The sequence below is a fragment of the Caenorhabditis elegans genome, chromosome IV (genome assembly GCF_000002985.6).
Source record: "Caenorhabditis elegans chromosome IV".
In the NCBI taxonomy this organism is placed as follows: domain Eukaryota; kingdom Metazoa; phylum Nematoda; class Chromadorea; order Rhabditida; family Rhabditidae; genus Caenorhabditis; species Caenorhabditis elegans.
Window position 1 is genome coordinate 6,613,759 of NC_003282.8, and position 18,084 is coordinate 6,631,842.

Here is an 18,084-nt window from a genome sequence, read left to right on the forward strand (position 1 = left end):
TTATTTATAAAATGAGTAATTTACAATAATAGTACAATTGCAATTGCGGAATGTCTTATTTTGAGAGTTTGATATGAAATCGGAAAGAATGAAATAAAGCATTAAAACAAGACCCTCGTAGAAATTATCAAATACTAAATTAAATTGGAATGCCTCAAGTTATGCTTGTCTAATTACATTGATTACTTCTCCATTAGCTGTATGATGCTCAAATTCGATTGGTGCTCGACCATAATCCGCGTCTTTCATTGTTTGAACATCTCGCTGCTTTAGTGTGGTCGGTGTGAAATGTTCATCCAGAATCTGAAAAAAAACTTGTACCGAATCTTGTATATTTTGATCGTTAAACATACATTTTTCCATTGTTTAACGAGGATCCGTTCATTGGTACTTTCAATCAGTAGCAGGATAGCTGAAAATAACTCAATTTTTACATTTATTATTATACATCCTAGATTGGGGCTCACTCTCACTTTTTAATAATCTATAGAGCTATAAAATGTTCTAATCTCCGGACTGCAAATAACGGCCCAATCTTGGATGATGTGATGTCGTGGGACATTTTTCTATTTTGAAATGAGAAAAAAACCAACATTTTACTTTCAGACACGGGAGATTCACTGTATTCACGTCGATCAACTGTCCAAGTTTCGAACCACACCTCTCGCCAAGACATTCAATCTAAATAAGTTTAGATGCATATATTATAAAATCTTTTTTACGAATCTCTTTGACTCTCACCGATCCAGTTGAATTAAATTTATTTGATGCCCTTTGTTCAAGTGGCAAGGGAATTCTTCGAACGAGACTCCAAAATCCGGGATTACACACAATGTATTGCGTGTTTTTTGATCGAATATCCTTATTCGTGCACAAAACTGTATCACATTTCATACAAACGATCTTGTACACAATATTCCGATTAATTTGCTCTTTAATTCTTTGTGCTTTATCGGTATCTTCTCTCTGGATTCGAGGCCAGACTTTATTGCTTTCCTCATCTACACATTGTCGGAATTCTCCTGGCGAATTTTGGATTAGGGAGATCGTTTCGGTCATTAGATTTTCCTAAAAAGAGATTGAAATGTTAAAACAATTTATATATGCACATTAATTACTCACTTTTGCTAGATTATTGCTTTCCTGGACATGAAGTGCAATGCTATTTGTGATGAGCACACATTTTGAGTTTCGAGCTCTTGCTCGTCCTCTTCGTTGAACGTGAGCAGTTTCATTTGTTGCATAGTTATATTTGATGACAAGACTGCATTCTGGAATATCTAATCCTTCTTCAGCAACAGAGGTTGAGACGAGAATTTGATTTTCTCCATCAGCAAACATTTTCAACTTTTCCATTTGTTTTTGTTTCGATGCTGAGATATCGGCGCTGCTCGCAGTCGACTTTTTCTGTCCTGTAAAAAAGCCCGTAAAAACTTGATTAAGAAATTCAAAATCAGTTTTTTTATTATTTATCTACAACATTTTGGAAAACTGTACCGGACATCCAATCAGATTTGATTCCAAGCTCATGCAATCGATCATTCAAAACATAATTGAGAAAGTCTGCTTCCTTTTTTGTTCGTACAAAAATGATGGCACGAAAGTCGGATGTTTGCTCATTTTGGTCTAAAATAAACTGCACAGTTCTAGCAATCATTGGATTTTCCGCTGAACCAATTCCAACCAATTCGCGATGACAATCTTTAAAATTCATATATTTATTTTCTAGCTGAATTCGTGAAACTCACTGTCCCATATTAAATTCATGTTGTCGGTGAAATTTCGTATCCTTTCGGGACCCAATTCCTTTTCCAAATACTTCTTCAATGCAACTTCGGGATTGAAATTAATGTTGTATGACAAGGCATAGAAACAGTCCTGAAATTGAAATATTCTTTTAAAACCGAAACGATATTTTCTAAAATAATTCCAGAAAATCTTCATTTGAGAGAACATGTACTGTACCTTCAACACATCCAACACCTCAATGATGAGCGTTTTGTTCCTGGAACCCGCCAGCGAGACACAATTTCTCTGATTGGAAATCCAGTTTTCATAACGATTATGCTCCTTATCAGTCGGTGGGATTTCATACTTTACGGTAGGTTCGTTTTCTGAAAATAAGACAAATTCTCTCTATTTTCATTAAATTCGTACTTAATGTTGTTCTGATGAGATCTTCCACTTCTTGCATCATCTGTTTGAGCCTCTTCGTGAACATTTCAATCGGGCCATCATTGCTTCTTTCGCAAAATGAGACCTCTGTAATGAAAAAAAAAATATTAGAAAACTCTCGAACGAATGCTACTATACTATCCAAATTGTAATGTTGTGAAGAAAACTAGACTTTTCAAAAGATATGAAAAGAAAATAGCTTACGATCCGTGACAAACGGATTGTGATCCAACAGCTCTTCCAAATTATCTTTAACAATGCTTAGCTCCTTGACGTCCATATTTGCACAGAGACCAGCAATATAACTCCTGACTTGCATGCAATTCTTTTTGTCGCCAGTTCCAAGAGATGCTGTCAGACCAATGATTTGTGGAAAACTGTGTCCTTCTGGCATGTTTCCCATATTCTTTAGGTAGTGGTATTCTCGCATTACATCTGAAAGGAAAAAATAAATAAAAGAAGAATTATTTTGAGACCTACTTGAATATGGGGAATTTTTGACGGTATTATGGCACTCATCGAAGAAAATAATTGTGAAAGTTGACAGGAAGAACTGCTCTGGTGGATATTCATCGTCAAGTGGGTCTCGGTGCTCATTGCAAAGATTTCTGAAATTAAACTATTAATTTGGGAAATATTGATAATTAATAAACTAACACAATCATCTGAGGTGTTGCAACAATGAGATCTTTGGATTGAATAACATTTCTCGTTGGAACATTATCGGATCCTTGAATAGTCTGAGTCTGAAAATAGATATTCTAAAAATTGATTATTTGCATATACAAAATAAAGGGTAAAGATGTGCTAAATATGACGAAATCCGAGTCTCCTGTTGATTCAAGATCATTGAGTTCGGTGTCATGAAGAGAGCCTGAAGATTCGGATTTTAAACTTTAAAATAGCGAAAAGCAACCTTAAATCGTTTTCCTTCACTTGACCTCGACTCAAAATGTTCTTTGATAATATTCGCAGCGATTACAGTTTTTCCAGAGCCAGTTGGAGCAGTAACAATTGTATTTTTGCCTTGAAGAGCCACCTGGCAGAGTTCCTCTTGGTAATTTCGAAGGCAAAACTGTCTTTCTGGAAGATAATGCAGTTTAATTTTATTTCCAGGTAAATTTAAGATAAAAACTCACGAATATGAATTCGTTGACGAACAGATTCAATAACCAGTCGCGACGCTGAATTTTCTGGGGCAATGCTGTCCACACGAATGTTGATTATTCTAAAAAGGGAATACCGTATTTCCTCTATTAGTTCTGCCAGACCAGCAATTTTTTTGTGGGAACTTCAACAAATTCGTCATTTTTTGGCTAAATTAAATTTTAAATTGTTTAATTTACATTGGATCTTCAAAAATTAGTTTTGCACCCCTACGGGCCAACCGAAAGTTAGTCTTGCATGCAAGATTGATAGACGGTACTATAGTTAGTTAGTATAGTTAGTTAGAATGAATCTTGGACAACTCTAGACCATGTTTTCTTTTTTTAATGTATTAAGAACACAAGCTAACCATTTCCTTTTTTAATTAATTTCCTTTATTCATCCTCCCAAAACCGAATTGCAATGAGGTGTATCTTCGAAAAACAAAAATCACCTGAATCGATCTGTGTTGAACTCTTCTGTTCCCAAAGATGCTATCATGTCTCTAGCTGATTCATTAACTGGGCAAACGTACATTCTTCCATTCAATTGTCTCCTACTCGCATCAATACTTCCTATAGCAAAAATATTAAGTTATTTTAACAGTTATATCTAGATACTTACGGTAAAGCCTTGGAAATTCATCGTTTTTCAATTTTAAAACTGTGGTAATGAATTGTTTTGCCTCAACATCGACGTCATTTGTGCTTTTTCCCAAATTGTATACATGATATCGTATACCGCTTGCTCTCCGAGAAGAGGCACAGTTCGAAGAATTAGCTTCTTTATGAACTCCGGGTCATTATTGTCCTCCTCGTGACGGTCTATTTCATCTTTCAGAAGTTTTACAGCTTCACTGTATTGTGGATAGGAGTCCAGATAATTGAGAACCACCTTTGGCTCAATTAAGCGTAGAAAACCCTCGAGATGATCAAGGATGTAGCTGAAAATGAGATGTTAAATAAAAAACTCTGAATAAAGTATTTGTTAACAAACCGAAATTCGCTCAATTTGACATTCCTGCCTGAATAGTTTAGAACATCATGAAGAATACATTTTGGAACTGAAATGTTATATTAATTATTTTTTAATAGATCCATCACATACAATTTGATTGTAGATATGCCATAATATCTTTGTAGAGTCGCTCAGGGTCAGCAATTGACAAATTACTTTTTTTCAGATCTTGATATAGTTGCTTAGAGAACTCCTGCGAATTCTCGGAGTGAGTCTTCAACTCATCGATTTTTCCTAGCGGTAGCAGCTCGGAAAAACATTCGCCCTGAAGAAAATAGTTAAATGGTGCCAGAAAAATCATTTCCAGTTTACTTTTTCCGGATCACGGTAGATCGACTCGAGGCACAGTGTGATCTCTTTGTCATAGAGTGATAATATTGAAGAACATTGCTTCTTTGGCATTTTATCTGTAAATTTAGATAGAGTTTTGAGAATATATTAAGGAAAAAAAAGCTTAAAGGAGATACCGTATTTCCTCTATTAGTAAGACGCCTCTATTAGTTATGCACTCTCTATTCATAGTTTTACATCTAATTAGGTGTCCGAAAATTAGAGTTGCCTTACTAATAGAGGATATATGGTTTTATTAATTAAAAAAAAGGTTTTCCAGATGTTGTTCGAGAAAAAACTAGAAAAATACAGATTTTGTTCAACTGAGCACTCTTGCTGACAGCCAGCTGCACGTCAACGTCTCTTCGTTATTACCTGACCAGAGAGTGTAGTCAGCTGAATAGACATAGACAGCCGGAGACCCAGGGGGCGAAGAGACGATTTTTGCCGAATTACGAAATTCTGACAACGAGGAAAACTCTGTAAATTGGCACAAGTCCACGTGGTGTCAGAGTGTCTCATTTCGGCTTGAACTACGGAGATCTACAAAAAAATGCGGGAGAAGAGACACAGAGTTCTCAACTGATTTTGCATGGTTAAGAACGTGCTGAGTCACTTTTTTTTTGAAGACAAATTCCCGCATTTTTGTAGATCAAACAGTAATGGCCTGGCATCACGTGCAAATCGACTCTTCCCGCGCCCCGCCCCCTAGGTAATAACACACTGAAACCTCACTCTCTGACCACTGCACTCATTTTTGAGAACTTTAAATTGAAGTTACTTTTAATAAAAAATTTTAAACTGATGTTTGAAAGAATATTGAGATAACTAAAAACTGAGTCAAACATGTAGTGTTTTAGAAAAATATTTTTTTCTTAAAGACATTTATTTTTTCTGAAACTCTTCAAAACTTGAATTATTATACGTGTCTGAAAATATTAGCGGACTTCCGAAACTTTTTTAGTGTGTAGACTAATTGATAGTCTGAAAATTATTTAAAAATTGATGTAACTCTCAAAAATTAACAACAAAAAAGCGAATCGATCTAAAAAAAAGTTTATTAGCGCCGACAAATTTCAATTAAATTCAAAATCAAAAAACAAATATAGATGAAGACAGTGAAAATATAAATTTTATTTCAAGCAAATGGAAGCATGAAGCGCGACTGGCTTGTGAGGACCAACAAACTTCTCTTCAGCAACAAGACCATAGTACAGTCCAGATGCACAGAAAGAATCCTGAAAATATAACGATGCAGCAAAAAAAAAAACAAGCTGATAACTTACGTGCTTGAAAAGTTCATTCATCCGATCGTTATACAAAATTCTGTCACTCCATGCTGGGCAAAGAGTCCTCTGAAACTCTTCTTTCCCACTGTCGTTAAGCTCGTAATGACGAGAAGGCTGAAAGCTGAAGACTAGGCAAACTCAAAGTTTTCAGATCAAACCTGGAAGAAGCATGTCTCCTCTTTCAAATTTCCTTTGAATGCAATATTAGCCAATTCTCCATTATATCTTTTAACCATTTGTCCTCTTCCCAATCGGAAGAACCAATCATGAATTGAATGTAGATCAAATCGAGTTCTCTCAACAGTGGTTGTTCTTCTTCCATGCCGATCAACGTGCTCAATTGATTCAACATTTCCATCTTCATCTTTCTTTGCAACAGTTTGAACCAATTGAGTTTTTGCCAAATAATTCAAAAGATCAGTTTCATGGAGTTGAGAATTGAAGGATCCAGCGACAAGGATTGCATCGTTTCGAAGACCTTCTTCATCCAATCTGAAATTCTTGTTCATTCAAACGTTTATTAATAGCTAAATATAATTACTCTTTTAAAAGCATTTCAATTTGTTGTTCCCTTTTTGATGCTGCTTTTGTAATACTGGAATTCTTTGTTGCAATCTCATTTACATCTTCGAATGGAACAGAGTGCAGATTTAGATTAACAAATGTTAACTCTTTTCCGTGAATTCGAAATCTGGCTAATAGAAATCCAGTTCTTTGATTTGCCAAATCACGAGTTCCATCATCATTCTGAAACAGGGTTTTTTAATTGAAAATACTAATTTTAAAGTTAGAAATACTTACATAAAAATCTCTTCTAAAAGTGTAGTTTTGTCCAAATGTATTCTGAATGAATCCATCACATTCATTGGAACCTGAAATTTTTTGGAAACAAGATCACATGTTTTTGTACATTTAGGGGAATTTAAGAATAGAGTAGTTCAAAATGACTAACCTGTCAAGGTACAAAATTTACTAGAACATGAAATAAATTTACGAAATGTAAATACCTTTGTTACGTTATCAGAGTACACGAAAATCCCAAAAAAAAAAACTAACCAATTGAATGTTGATGCCCAGAACGAACATTAATGTACCCAGTTGAAGAAAATCTATCGTAGTACTGTATATCTGAGTGATTCTTGAAAAGATACAGGTTTCCAAGACCCTGAACTTATTTAATGAATTTCCAAATATTTTTAAAAGTGTAACATACAGTTAATTTGGTATCAAAAAATGCCATAGAGCTATCAAAAGCTCTGTAGATTTCTGGATTATCAGTGATGCTGGAAATATTTTTAGTCATAAACTCTCTCAAATTTTCAAGAAAAAAATTCTTACCATCCACAAATAACTCTTGCAGCATAATCTGGATTTTCAGCCGAGTGAAGACCTTGAACGTGGACAACAGCAAATTCACACTTTTGCTCATAAATTTCCTTGGCCACTTCGGAGCACCAGGCTCGGATCAGGTCATCCTGAAAATATATTTTTAATTTGATGCATCAAATCTTAAATAATCACATTTAAAATTAAATTACTAGAATTCATATCTTGTTTTAAAAAAAAGTAAACATACATCAGTTCCTATTCTGGAAATGTCCCCAGTGATTGCAACTTGCTTGATGTACTCGGGCATTCTGAAAATTAAGTTTTGTTTTAAAATTTCAATTATAAAAATAAATAAAAAGCGGAAATGAAAAACAGGTCAAGAGAACGAACAAGAATAGTTCCAAATAAATATGATGGAACATCAGACAGAACGGGTGGCACAGAAAAAAGAGAGTATTCAAATTAAAAATTACAATTTAAAAAGAATTTCCATTTTCAATTTCAAATTTCAATTTGAAACCATCCAAATAAAAAGATCCTTGCATTTCCTTTTATGAGGCGATGAAGGATGGGAGTGAAGTAGGGTGTGGTTGGAGAAATGAGGCAAATTGTTTGTTATAGTTAGGAAATGTTCAAAAATCTTGAGAAATTGAAATTAAACAGGTTGAAACTGTTCATAATCAATCTAAAAAACTAAAAAATAATATTTTAAATTTGAATCTGATACAAGAATTTTTCAATTCACTCAAAAATTACGGAGATGTGAGCTGCCAAAAATAAATATTCTTGATAAATAACTTGGGCATTATAAAATTTAATTGACTTCCGTCAATTAAATTTTTAAGTAACTCTTAAGTAATTACTGCAACTTATTACAAAATATATGAGTTGATTTCTAAAGCTTTTAATCTTTATAAACTTTAGTTTGAAAGTTCGAACACGTATACCAACAAACTGAAACATGTTTAACTTGAATAAGCGTATTGATACATTTTTTTAAATCAGTTAAAAGTACCAGGGTTAGGCCTAGTCTTTTGTAAATTCCACAACCAATAGTTAGTGTAATCCAGAAAAAAGTGAACGAAAATTTCGAGAACAAGAAGAAAAATGGTAGAAGAAACCCGATGACTGTATGTCTCTATGTCTATTTGCAAACAGTTTTTTCTCAATTTTCTCATTGATTCTCTGTCTCTAATTCTATGAACATTGCGCGGGCGGACGTAGAAAAAATGGATAGAAGAAGGCAACGCCCTTTTCTTTAAATCTCTTATTCTTATACACTATTTTCTCATCACCGTTCCCTATTTCGTAATCTTTTTCTCTTTTTTAGGTCTTCTCTCAGTAAAACATATGTCGGCACAGAGATGATGATGACGGCTGGGAGACTTCTAATCAATGAGATTTTGGAGTGAATCATTCTGCAAATTGTTTCGAGCATTTCTACAGGTTTTAATCCATATGATGCTTGAGTACAAATTATTAAAACATGATCAAAATATGAAACTAGATTTTGTTTTGACCAACTTCCAAAATTTTAAAATTTTCTGAATAGAATAAATTAAAAAAATTTCCAATGACGCCCACCATCAAACTTACTAAAAAATCTATTAAAACTGAAACCCTGTGAGTCATCTAACACTTTAAAATTGTTGCAAACTTCCAAACACCACGAGAATTTAAAATCGAACTAGTTATTTTACTTCTTCTTTTTCTGTCCCAACAGAAATAAACCATCAACCTTGCAACACTGAATAAAAACTGCATCAACAATTGATAGAACAGGTTGAGGGAAAGATATCAATAATTAAACTAATAGTTAACCCATTTCAAAAATAAATATCGTGGGAGTAATTGTGTATTTTTACTGTTGACAAATGGGATTAAAATGGAAAATCTTTTTGAGGAAGTTCTCGACTTTTACTCCGCCATTATGTCATATTTTTCTTTGTCAAACAATGAATGGTTTGCGAGCTTCTGGGTTATATGTGAAGCGTGAAATAGAAACATTGAAAATGCTTTTAAAAAACGACAATTAAGCGATTACAAAAAATTCTTCAGCTTTAAACCTTCACATTTGAAAAAGAAACAACAAGAATCAGCTTTAGATCAGAGAACCTAACTTTTTAGGAAAAAATTGTCATGCAGATCTGCTCAAAATGCGATTGGACATCGTATATTTGTAGTTAACATTTGGATTTCTATGGAATCTAACTACTCTATGAAGAATTGACGACGTACCAATTACCTATATTTCAAAAGAAAACTCTGAAACAGTACTTTATTTTCTGAAATTATAAAATTCTAAAGTTTCAGATTAAATTTTATAAACGAATCAATACATGTATTTTCACAATGATTTTATGCGTTTTCATATTTAACTATTCGAATAATCTTTGAATCTTCTAAAAATTTCTCAGTAGTTCAAAGTTCAAAAGCTCTAAATAATTTTTGATTGGTTTTGGAAATCACTGTAAAAAACAAGATAACTTGGAATTACTGAATTTTTAGAAAATGAGTTTATATAAATTTATTCGCTTGAAACGGTAAAAAAAAATATTCAAAATAGAAACGTGAGAATACGTGAATTGCTTTGTTCGACATAATGATGGTAAATTTGGAAGTCGATATTTTTATAACAAATCATTAATTTTCTATATTTTGCTCGTTTCTTTCTCTACAACTTGATCTTCTTGTAATGTCATTATCTCCAACTATCAATAAAATTATGAATATCTGCTTATCCGATTTCAAAGATTCTGGATATTTCTACCCAATGGTTCAATCAATTTTATCAAAAACATCCACAAAATCGCCAGAATCATTGATGAAAATCATTTCAAGGAAATTCACTCAAGAATCTCTATCATGGCCAGATGTCTTTAAGGAAGTTGAGACAATACTTCGAAACGGCGAGCTATTAAATTCAAAAATTAATTTTATTTAAATTTTCAGAATATCTCAAAATTTCCGATTTGCGATTATTTGAAAACAATCCACAGTTATTGAAAATTGCCATCAACAGGAATATTCCCAATTCTGGAATTTTTGCAATTGAATTTCACGGATCAAAAGCCTATCTGATTTTCAATCGTCAGTTGATAGCTCAAGTTGACGCGTCTAATTTGGCCATGTTCTACGCAAAATATTTGATAGAAATTGGATTCAATCATTTCCGGGTTTCTGTCTTTGGTATGGAAATTCTCTTTTTTTTTTGAAGTGAATATTAATTTTCAGAGTGCTCCAATAGATTCAAAAATCGACATGATCAGCTCATTTGCTTTTTGGAACATTTTCGAACTGAAACGAAGTTGATGCCAGGAAATTGTTCAGTTGACTGCTATGAAGAATATCATTTTCACTTCGAAGAAAAGAATGGAAGCCATATTTATTTTAAAAAGCGTATTCATACTCATATCACTCAATCCATGTCCGATGAAGTTATTTGGTAACTAGAATTTTGTTGTTTTATTTGACATAATAAAACATTTTTCTCGATTTTTATTCTGTAATAAAGAACAATTATTTCAAAACTTCATAATTATCTCCATCTAATCGAATGTACATATTCCTGGTTCCATTTTCACAACAATATCTTCCAGCGATAAATCCAACCAAGAAAATGATTAAAACTATGATAATACCAATAAATTCATGAGATCCGTCGTTTTTCTCAAGTGACTTCACATAAAATTGCTCAGTTTTAAAAACTGGTTTGATCGAGCGTTGATTCTTCTTTGCCTTCGTAATATTTCTATCATACTCCATCATTTCCTTGAGCCAATAGTTTGTGATCTGGAAAATAACGGAATTTTAAAATAAGATTTCTAGCTTTAATTTTTAATTATAGTTGCTGAATTAATTAAACCTCTAATGTGAATCCGAATTAGTTAATCAATTAAATTTATCTGTGAAACAGTAAACAAATTTCCAGCTTGGAGCAATCTTGTCAAAAATCACCTTCTGATTTCAATTTCATTTTTTTTTCTGAAAAACACTGCCGAGAAACTTTAAAAAAATCCAAGCATCCAACCGTTAATGAGAGTAATGACTATATTTTTTTTTATATAAAATACTCTATGTTTAACAAAAATAAATGTTTGACAATTGTCGAAATTAAATTGTCGGTTGCCATACAAATTAGTACCGAACAAAACAAGCATAAGTGATTATTCAAATCCAAAAATACTAAAATATAACTATGAAACAGTAAAAATTCATAATTTTTTTGGTGACTCCATAATTAATTTCTTTAAAAAAACACATAAAATAAACCAACATTTTCCTCAAATCGTTTTCTCATTCGTGGCTTTTGCCCTGTTGTCTCGTTCCAATAAATTTCGAAATATGTTGATTCATTCAGATCAGACATTTCAAAACCCATTCCAGGTTCTCCAAACTTTATAAAATTAATGAGCATATTTCTGTAAACTTTCTCCAAATGCTCTTCATTTTCATCTTTCTCAAATGGATGTATTCCCATTATATAATATAGATCATCTGTATGAAAAGCGTGTTTGGGATATGTGAACTCGTAGAGATAAGCCTGGAAATTCATTTGATTTTCTTTACAAAAATGCTATAAAATTATCTTTTAAAGGTTTATCAGATGGGGAGTATTTACTTTTTCTCATGCTTGCCAGTCATTTTGAAATAACGTAAAAGAAATTGAGTACACGAAGGTTTGCTAAAAAACCCCAAAAAAAGCGGAGCCTACTTTTAAATAATTATTATAGAAAACTAAGACAACTATGTCTAGTATATACAAAATGTGAAATTAATTTGATTTTTTTACATAGTTTTATATACTAAAAAAACATACTGGTACTCCGTGTTTCCTCAATTGATCAACTCTTAATTTAGTTGGAACCATGATTGCTTGAGTCTTATCTGAATGATTTTGGCGGTCTGAAAATGTTTATTATTCCTCTATTTGGAATTTTCTATAACTACCAAATATTCCATTTTCTAAATCCTTCCTATATTTTTCATCGCACTCTATTGGATTTTCAAGTCCAAAATGTTTTCCAATGAAATGTGTCTCATCCTCATCGTCTGACTCGAATTTAGTACACCCAGCGAGCATTGGTATCATTTTTGGAGATTCTAACATTTCCAATGATGTGACATCTGGAAATAGAGGTCCCCGAAGCACAAGATTGCCTATATCAGGATAACCAGCCTCTTCGAGTGATCTTTGAACACTGAAAACTTGATATATTTAAGAAAAACTATATTTATTGCAACTTTGGTAAATTATGAAGTTTAAGTGCTTGTCTGATTGCGAGAGATAAATTTCAAAGAATATAAACATAACTTTTAAATTCTTCAAGAGCAACAAAAATATTTCCGATTAGAAGTTAATTACTGACTGAAACAGTAATGTTTGTGCGACTGTTCTGTGAGGATTAGTTGGCAAAACTTTAGATTTTGCTAAAATGGAGCCTGTTTTTCGGGATGTCGACGCGTCTTTAAATTTTTTAAGAACTTGTATTTTACCACGTACGTCAACAAAATCACCGAATAAAATTGCCACTATTTTTACCAAAAGCTGAAACGGTAAAATATTTTCTTGAATACCTTAATAACTCCATTCCACTCAATTTTTGCAAACACTTCATCATGTACTTTTCTTTTTGACTTCTATTCATTTTCCTTGCCAAATTCGTTGGAACTGAACATCCTGCATGTTTGACAACCCGATCAGACCTCTCAATTTGTTCTTCAAGTGTATCAAAATACTGATTAGCTGACATAACAATTATTCGTTGAAACAGACTGAAAATTGAATAATCAAAGTAAATTAAAAGTGATAAGTTGAATGAACCTCAAATCTTGATTAATTTCTGAGCTGAAAGCCATCATTGAAGCTATTGTTCCACCATAGGAATGACCAAAAAGCGTTATTTTTTGAATATCTCCTCCAAAGTTGTGAATTTCAGATTTCACAAATTCCTGAGCAAGTATGATATCTATAAAATTGTGGCATAATCTATTTAAAAAAAAAAAATTTCAAACACACCATAAAGTGCCAAATTATTTGGAGCAATATTTTGATCATGAACCGTAAAATGAGAAAAGATTCCCAAACGGAATGCTGGAATTACAAGAATCACATCTGAAACAGGAATTGTTATTTTTTGGGAACCTTGAAAATGATAAAACTTGTACCCTGCTTCACAAATGATTCCAGTAAAAACGTGTCATTGAACATTACAGCCGAGTCAAAAACTATTTCTCCTCCGTGAATATAAACAACAACTGCACAATCTTTGGATTTCTGAAATGTTTAGAAGTGTAAACCTACTAAAAATCAAACTTATGAATCTAATAAAAATTTTGGTAAAGATTGCTTAACTTTCAAAGAAAAATTCATTGAAATCCTCCAATGACAAAATAGAAACGCTTTTGAATTTAGATAAAATATCTTTGAAACAGCAAAATTAAAAAAAATATTTGAGAGTTTTGTTAAATTACAGTAAATTCGAAGGATTTGGTCAAACCTTACCAAACATTTATCCGATGTAAAAATATTGACATGAAGACAATCTTCATCGACCCATTTTTGAGGGCTCTGGGTCCATGTTGAATTGGACATACACGCGGGTCCATATTCTGATGATGACAGTTAATATATAACTATTGACTGTAAACTCACCGGTTGCATTCCATACTCCATTCCATTTTTCCGCTGATTCAGGTTTTTGAAATCTCAGAGTTCCTATCGGAGGTTTCGCAAATGGAATTCTTCTGAATAATTGATATTTTCCTGACTGTTTTCCTTCTAGACGACCGAGGGATGTTTTTATTATTCGAGGATAAACGAATTGAAATGAAAAAAGTAGTAGAAATAGAGATGATGATGATATGTAATACATTTGAATAACAATTGTGCAAATTGTTTTGCTTCGCGATAATCAATACTGCCTCTCCTGATAAGCAAGAAAATATGGGGAAACAAACAAATCACAATGTACAATGTGATAACGTAGGTATGTATGCCCTAATATATTTAATAAAAACTGACTTTTTTTAAATTGTTGGTTAAAATATTATTGTCGAGACATCTAAGTTGCGTTGATTGATTAAAAAATCACGAAGTAAAGGAGAATTCGTTTGAATGTGAATCATTTATTCTCAAAAGTCATAAAATCCCTTTGTACATACACACATGTTAAAACTATTATTAGTCTGTTTTTTATCGAGTTTGTTGCAATTTATTTTATCACCCAACAGTTTTTTATATGTTGATATCGTTTTATTTTGTTTGAGGATTCACATTATTTAGAAAAAGCAATCATAAAAAAACAAATTAAAACAGTTTATTTCAGTTTATCTAAAAGTTTCCTGCGTTTTCATAATTATTTCCATCCAATCGAATATACAAATTTCGTCGTCTCAAACAACAATATCTTCCAAAAATACAACCAATAAGGAATATGGAAATGGCTATTAATGAAACACCAATTAATGTTCCTGCTTCATCATTTTGCTCCAGTGGCTTTTCTATGAATGGCACAGTTTTAAGAGATATTTGTTTTAATTTCTTCTTTGTTTCAGTCACTTTCTGATCAAATTCAATCATTTCCTTGAGCCAATAGTCAGTGACCTGAAATTAAGTGTTGATGATGAAACAGTAAAGTTTGAGTTAGAAGCAAGGGGCGCCACAGGGGTAAATCAAAAATTGGCAAAATCTGGCCGAGACTTGGTTTAGGCTGCGGCCAGTTTTATTATTATTATTTTTGGGTCAAACGTAGGCAAGAAGCTAGCACTAAATTCAAAATTTCCACGGAAAACGACACTGTAAGGGCGGATAAATGGAATGATTAAAAACACAGAAATATGTTGCAAAAATTGAAAATTTCACATAAGACTAACGGTTGTGTTTTAGAGAGGCGCCCTCATGGTGGAAAATCTCTACAAAATCACCTCCTTTTCGAAATATTTTCTCATTCGTGGCCTTTCTCCTGTCGTCTCGTTCCAATAAATATCAAAATAAGTGGACTCATTCTGTTCAGACTTTTCGAAACCCATTCCAGGTTCTCCAAGCTTTATAAAATTAATAACCATATCCTTATAAACTTGCTCCAAATGCACCTCATTTTCGTCTTTTTCAAATGCATGAACTCCCATTATATAAGAGAGATCATCGGTATGTCTACCATGTTTCGGATAAGTGTATTCGTAGAGGTATGCCTGTAATGTAATGGAAAATGAATTCTGGATAGAAAGAAAACTAACCGTGACATTATTTTCAAGTAGATTATTTATTTGAAGTTTTAGGGGAAGAATTATCCCTTGTGTTTTATCAGTATGATTTCCTCGATCTAAAACTTATTCTCATAAATAATGAAAAAAAATTAATTGAGTCGCACCGACTTTCAACACCACTTTCAACATCATTTCGATATTTTTCATCACATTCGTCTGGATTCTCAAACTCTAAATATTTTCCGAATGGAACTTTGATAGATTCATGATCAAATTCAAGGTTTGTGCAACCTGTGAGCATTGGAATGTTTTTAGGAGATTTCAATAGTTCGAATTTCTTCACATCAGGAAATAGAGGTTCTCGAAGAATAACACCACCAAAATCAGGATAACCTTTATCTTCAAGTAATCTTTGGATTCTGAAATTGAAGATTAGTTTCAAGACTTTAAAGTCCTAAACATGGAAACCCTTTTGTAATATTTCTATCTTTCAGAGAACGTTATGTTCCAATTTCGATGATTTATTTCAATCAGTCCTTACCAGCTAGAGAAACACAAAATCAAATTTGCCAAACAAAAATCGAACAACCATAAGTAAAAAGTGTAATTTCTTCAAAAAAAAAAAACGTTTTTTAAATGTCAAATTGAGAGTTCTAAATGAACCATGAAATTCCGTGGAAATTTTCACATTTTTTTCACAACATTGAGAAAAAATTCAATACTATTCATGACGCCTAATCCATATGCAATGCACTCGAAATAAATACAAAACTGATAAAAGAATAATGAAACAGTAAATTTTATTTCCATAAAGGTTCGTTATTTACAGCTGTTTTGATTTTTCTTTTTCGAATGATCAACTTTTTGAATTTCTGGCAGAATTAAAGTCCCATAACATTTTTAGCGTTTGCTGATATATAGAAATTGAAGATTAGTTTGAAGACTTTAAAGTCCTAAACAAGGAAATATTTTTGTATTACTTCTATCTTTCAGAGAACGTTATGTTCCCATCTTGATGTGGGTTTGGCAAAAAATTTTAAAACTATTTAATTACATTACCAGGTCTCAACTAAGTATACAATTCTGAAGTTTGAAAAATTTTGGACGATGTCGATTTATTAAACACCTAGAATACCTTAATAATTCCATTCCACTCAATTTCTGCAAACACTTCATCATGTACATTTCCTGTTGACTTCTTTCCATTTTTCTTTCTAATTTCAATGGAACTGAACAATTGGCATATTCAACAAATCTCTTAGTTCCTTCAATATGATCCTTCAATTCTTCAAAGTAAAAACCTCCAGACATGACAATTGCTTGTTGAAATAGACTGAAAAATTGAATAAATATTTAATAAGATTTATTTTAATTTACCTCAAATCTCGATTAATCTCTGAGCTGAATGTCATCATAGACGCAAGACCTCCACCATAAGAATGTCCGAAAAGTGTTATTTTTTGAGAATTTCCACCAAAGCTGTGAATTTCTGATTTAACAAACTCCAAGGCAAGTGTGATATCTTTAAAAAAATGAATATTCGGGGGTTTTGTTGTTACAGCTTCAGTTGCAAACCATAAAGTGCCAAATTATTTGGAGCAACATTTTGATTATGTACTGTAAAATGCGAGAAGATGCCCAATCGAAAACCAGGAATTACAAGAATCACATCTAAAAAACACACGCATTTTCTAGGTGTCAATGTTTTCGGAAAATGTGTACAGATATTTTTGAAATTTCCTATTAGTCTTTCACAACTCCCCTGCTCTGTCAAAAGTTGCTCAACTTTTGAGAAATGAACAAATATGTGAGACGAATTTTATATGCTGAAAATGTTTTGATTAAACCTTTCTTGATGCCTAAGACAAAGAAGAAATGAGCTGTCAAAGTAGAGGAACTTGGATGCAAGATTTATAGGAAAAATAGTGTAATATAATAATTAAAATTACCTTACCACGTTTCACAAATGTATCCAATAAAACTGTGTCATTAAACATAACAGCACTGTCATAAGTCAGTCCTCCGCCGTGAATGTACACTGCTATTGCACAATTTCTTGACTTCTGAAGAAATTTATTGGAATTTATTTATCAAATTAAAATGGTAACTTGCCAAACACTTTTTTGAAGTGAAAATATTAACATGTAGACAATCTTCATCAACCCATTTTTGAGGACTTTTTGTTTTAGAAGAATTCGACATACATGCTGGGCCATATTCTGAACTTTTAATTTAAAAATCGCTTTATATGGCTTTAATACGGTATAAGACCTCACCAATAGCACTTCTTATTCCATCCCATTTCCCGGCTGCCTCTGGTTTTTGAAATCTTAAATTTCCCACTGGAGGTTTTGCGAATGGAATTTTTTTGAACAAATGATAATCTCCTATCTCTGCACCTTCCAAATGACCAAATGAAGTGTGTATAATCAGAGAATCTGCTGCATTAATTATAAAAATTAACAGTAACAAGCGCAAAGTATTCATTTGAATGCTGTTGTTTTTAGTGAACAAGACAATCGATTATTTTTGAGTTCAATTGATAAGAGTCTGACTACGATAGTGAATCTTATTGACATATCACACAAAC

General features: G+C 32.5%; 4 protein-coding genes, 15 non-coding genes and 1 pseudogene across 22 annotated transcripts; 4 read left to right on the forward strand and 16 right to left on the reverse strand.

Moving 5' to 3' along the window:
* Nucleotides 1-159: 159 nt before the first annotated feature.
* On the reverse strand, nt 160-4,740 carry drh-2 (annotated as a pseudogene). Its single transcript has 19 exons — nt 4,651-4,740; nt 4,429-4,603; nt 4,318-4,384; nt 3,946-4,264; nt 3,776-3,896; nt 3,315-3,403; nt 3,092-3,258; nt 2,833-3,049; nt 2,656-2,783; nt 2,380-2,610; nt 2,158-2,262; nt 1,966-2,114; nt 1,749-1,878; nt 1,498-1,701; nt 1,123-1,412; nt 742-1,068; nt 594-681; nt 354-412; nt 160-303 (listed from the first exon to the last, which is right to left on the reverse strand). Coding segments are annotated over exons 1-19 (3,100 nt in total).
* Nucleotides 4,741-5,709: 969 nt separating this feature from the next.
* On the reverse strand, nt 5,710-7,594 carry C01B10.3 (Endonuclease/exonuclease/phosphatase family protein). The gene is made up of 9 exons (NM_068619.6): nt 7,534-7,594; nt 7,296-7,432; nt 7,171-7,240; nt 7,014-7,122; nt 6,759-6,829; nt 6,499-6,704; nt 6,116-6,449; nt 5,955-6,071; nt 5,710-5,906 (listed from the first exon to the last, which is right to left on the reverse strand). Exons 1-9 carry the CDS (start codon nt 7,591-7,593, stop codon nt 5,802-5,804), a joined length of 1,209 nt encoding a protein of 402 aa, NP_501020.2. The 5' UTR covers nt 7,594; the 3' UTR covers nt 5,710-5,801.
* 21ur-14775 lies at nt 6,646-6,666 on the reverse strand. Its single transcript, NR_055892.1, has one exon.
* A 1,897-nt stretch (nt 7,595-9,491) lies between the features above and the next one.
* Nucleotides 9,492-9,512, reverse strand: 21ur-14310. The gene has a single exon (NR_055893.1).
* A 249-nt stretch (nt 9,513-9,761) lies between these two features.
* Nucleotides 9,762-9,782, reverse strand: 21ur-15420. Its single transcript, NR_055894.1, has one exon.
* Nucleotides 9,783-9,931: 149 nt separating this feature from the next.
* Nucleotides 9,932-10,800, forward strand: C01B10.44 (DUF38 domain-containing protein). Its single transcript, NM_001268356.4, has 3 exons — nt 9,932-10,195; nt 10,239-10,475; nt 10,521-10,800. Exons 1-3 carry the CDS (start codon nt 9,982-9,984, stop codon nt 10,733-10,735), a joined length of 666 nt encoding a protein of 221 aa, NP_001255285.2. The 5' UTR covers nt 9,932-9,981; the 3' UTR covers nt 10,736-10,800.
* On the reverse strand, nt 10,770-14,247 carry cest-5.2 (Carboxylesterase type B domain-containing protein). Its single transcript, NM_068620.8, has 10 exons — nt 13,942-14,247; nt 13,792-13,898; nt 13,455-13,563; nt 13,306-13,401; nt 13,111-13,255; nt 12,864-13,061; nt 12,237-12,487; nt 12,106-12,191; nt 11,563-11,829; nt 10,770-11,078 (listed from the first exon to the last, which is right to left on the reverse strand). Exons 1-10 carry the CDS (start codon nt 14,159-14,161, stop codon nt 10,806-10,808), a joined length of 1,752 nt encoding a protein of 583 aa, NP_501021.3. The 5' UTR covers nt 14,162-14,247; the 3' UTR covers nt 10,770-10,805.
* On the reverse strand, nt 11,136-11,156 carry 21ur-13554. The gene has a single exon (NR_055895.1).
* 21ur-11007 lies at nt 11,428-11,448 on the reverse strand. The gene has a single exon (NR_055896.1).
* Nucleotides 12,773-12,793, reverse strand: 21ur-13265. Its single transcript, NR_055897.1, has one exon.
* 21ur-14680 lies at nt 12,776-12,796 on the reverse strand. Its single transcript, NR_055898.1, has one exon.
* 21ur-11884 lies at nt 12,778-12,798 on the reverse strand. The gene has a single exon (NR_055899.1).
* Nucleotides 12,779-12,799, reverse strand: 21ur-8330. The gene has a single exon (NR_055900.1).
* 21ur-12718 lies at nt 13,336-13,356 on the forward strand. The gene has a single exon (NR_055901.1).
* 21ur-12302 lies at nt 13,345-13,365 on the reverse strand. Its single transcript, NR_055902.1, has one exon.
* Nucleotides 13,484-13,569, forward strand: C01B10.47. Its single transcript, NR_055903.1, has one exon. It is a non-coding gene; the product is annotated as an Unclassified non-coding RNA C01B10.47 (non-coding RNA).
* Nucleotides 14,248-14,526: 279 nt separating the features above from the next.
* On the reverse strand, nt 14,527-17,996 carry cest-5.1 (Carboxylesterase type B domain-containing protein; the record flags this gene model as incomplete). Of its 3 annotated transcripts, none has more annotated exons than NM_068621.5 (10): nt 17,771-17,996; nt 17,607-17,713; nt 17,449-17,557; nt 17,070-17,165; nt 16,872-17,016; nt 16,630-16,827; nt 15,663-15,913; nt 15,525-15,610; nt 15,213-15,479; nt 14,527-14,892 (listed from the first exon to the last, which is right to left on the reverse strand). In NM_068621.5, the coding sequence occupies exons 1-10, from the start codon at nt 17,979-17,981 to the stop codon at nt 14,620-14,622; spliced, it is 1,743 nt and encodes a 580-aa protein (NP_501022.3). In that variant the 5' UTR covers nt 17,982-17,996. The 3 variants fall into 3 exon arrangements, 2 of the variants coding, with proteins under 2 accessions (NP_501022.3, NP_001380154.1); NR_131550.1 differs by having other exon boundaries at nt 14,620-14,892; nt 15,659-15,913; nt 17,771-17,981; NM_001392320.1 differs by lacking the exons at nt 16,630-16,827; nt 16,872-17,016; nt 17,070-17,165; ... (1 more) ...; nt 17,607-17,713; nt 17,771-17,996 and adding an exon at nt 16,036-16,095 and having other exon boundaries at nt 14,620-14,892.
* Nucleotides 16,222-16,242, reverse strand: 21ur-6319. Its single transcript, NR_055904.1, has one exon.
* Nucleotides 16,223-16,243, reverse strand: 21ur-11403. The gene has a single exon (NR_055905.1).
* On the forward strand, nt 17,785-17,882 carry C01B10.46. Its single transcript, NR_055906.1, has one exon. It is a non-coding gene; the product is annotated as an Unclassified non-coding RNA C01B10.46 (non-coding RNA).
* Nucleotides 17,997-18,084: the final 88 nt, after the last annotated feature.

Excerpts from the sequence above, each read along its gene's own strand:
- C01B10.3 (NM_068619.6), bottom strand. The coding sequence starts at position 7,593 with ATGCCCGAGTACATCAAGCAAGTTGCAATCACTGGGGACATTTCCAGA. Across the intron at positions 7,433-7,533 it reads TTTCCAGAATAGGAACTGAT|GATGACCTGATCCGAGCCTG; the intron begins GTATGTTTACTT and ends ATATATTTTCAG. Across the intron at positions 6,705-6,758 it reads CTTTTAGAAGAGATTTTTAT|AATGATGATGGAACTCGTGA; the intron begins GTAAGTATTTCT and ends ACCCTGTTTCAG.
- C01B10.44 (NM_001268356.4), top strand. The coding sequence starts at position 9,982 with ATGTCATTATCTCCAACTATCAATAAAATTATGAATATCTGCTTATCC. Across the intron at positions 10,196-10,238 it reads TGAGACAATACTTCGAAACG|AATATCTCAAAATTTCCGAT; the intron begins GCGAGCTATTAA and ends TTAAATTTTCAG. Across the intron at positions 10,476-10,520 it reads TTTCCGGGTTTCTGTCTTTG|AGTGCTCCAATAGATTCAAA; the intron begins GTATGGAAATTC and ends ATTAATTTTCAG.
- cest-5.2 (NM_068620.8), bottom strand. The coding sequence starts at position 14,161 with ATGTATTACATATCATCATCATCTCTATTTCTACTACTTTTTTCATTT. Across the intron at positions 13,899-13,941 it reads TGGAGTATGGAATGCAACCG|AATATGGACCCGCGTGTATG; the intron begins GTGAGTTTACAG and ends TGTCATCATCAG. Across the intron at positions 13,062-13,110 it reads GAAATTAATCAAGATTTGAG|TCTGTTTCAACGAATAATTG; the intron begins GTTCATTCAACT and ends TTCAATTTTCAG.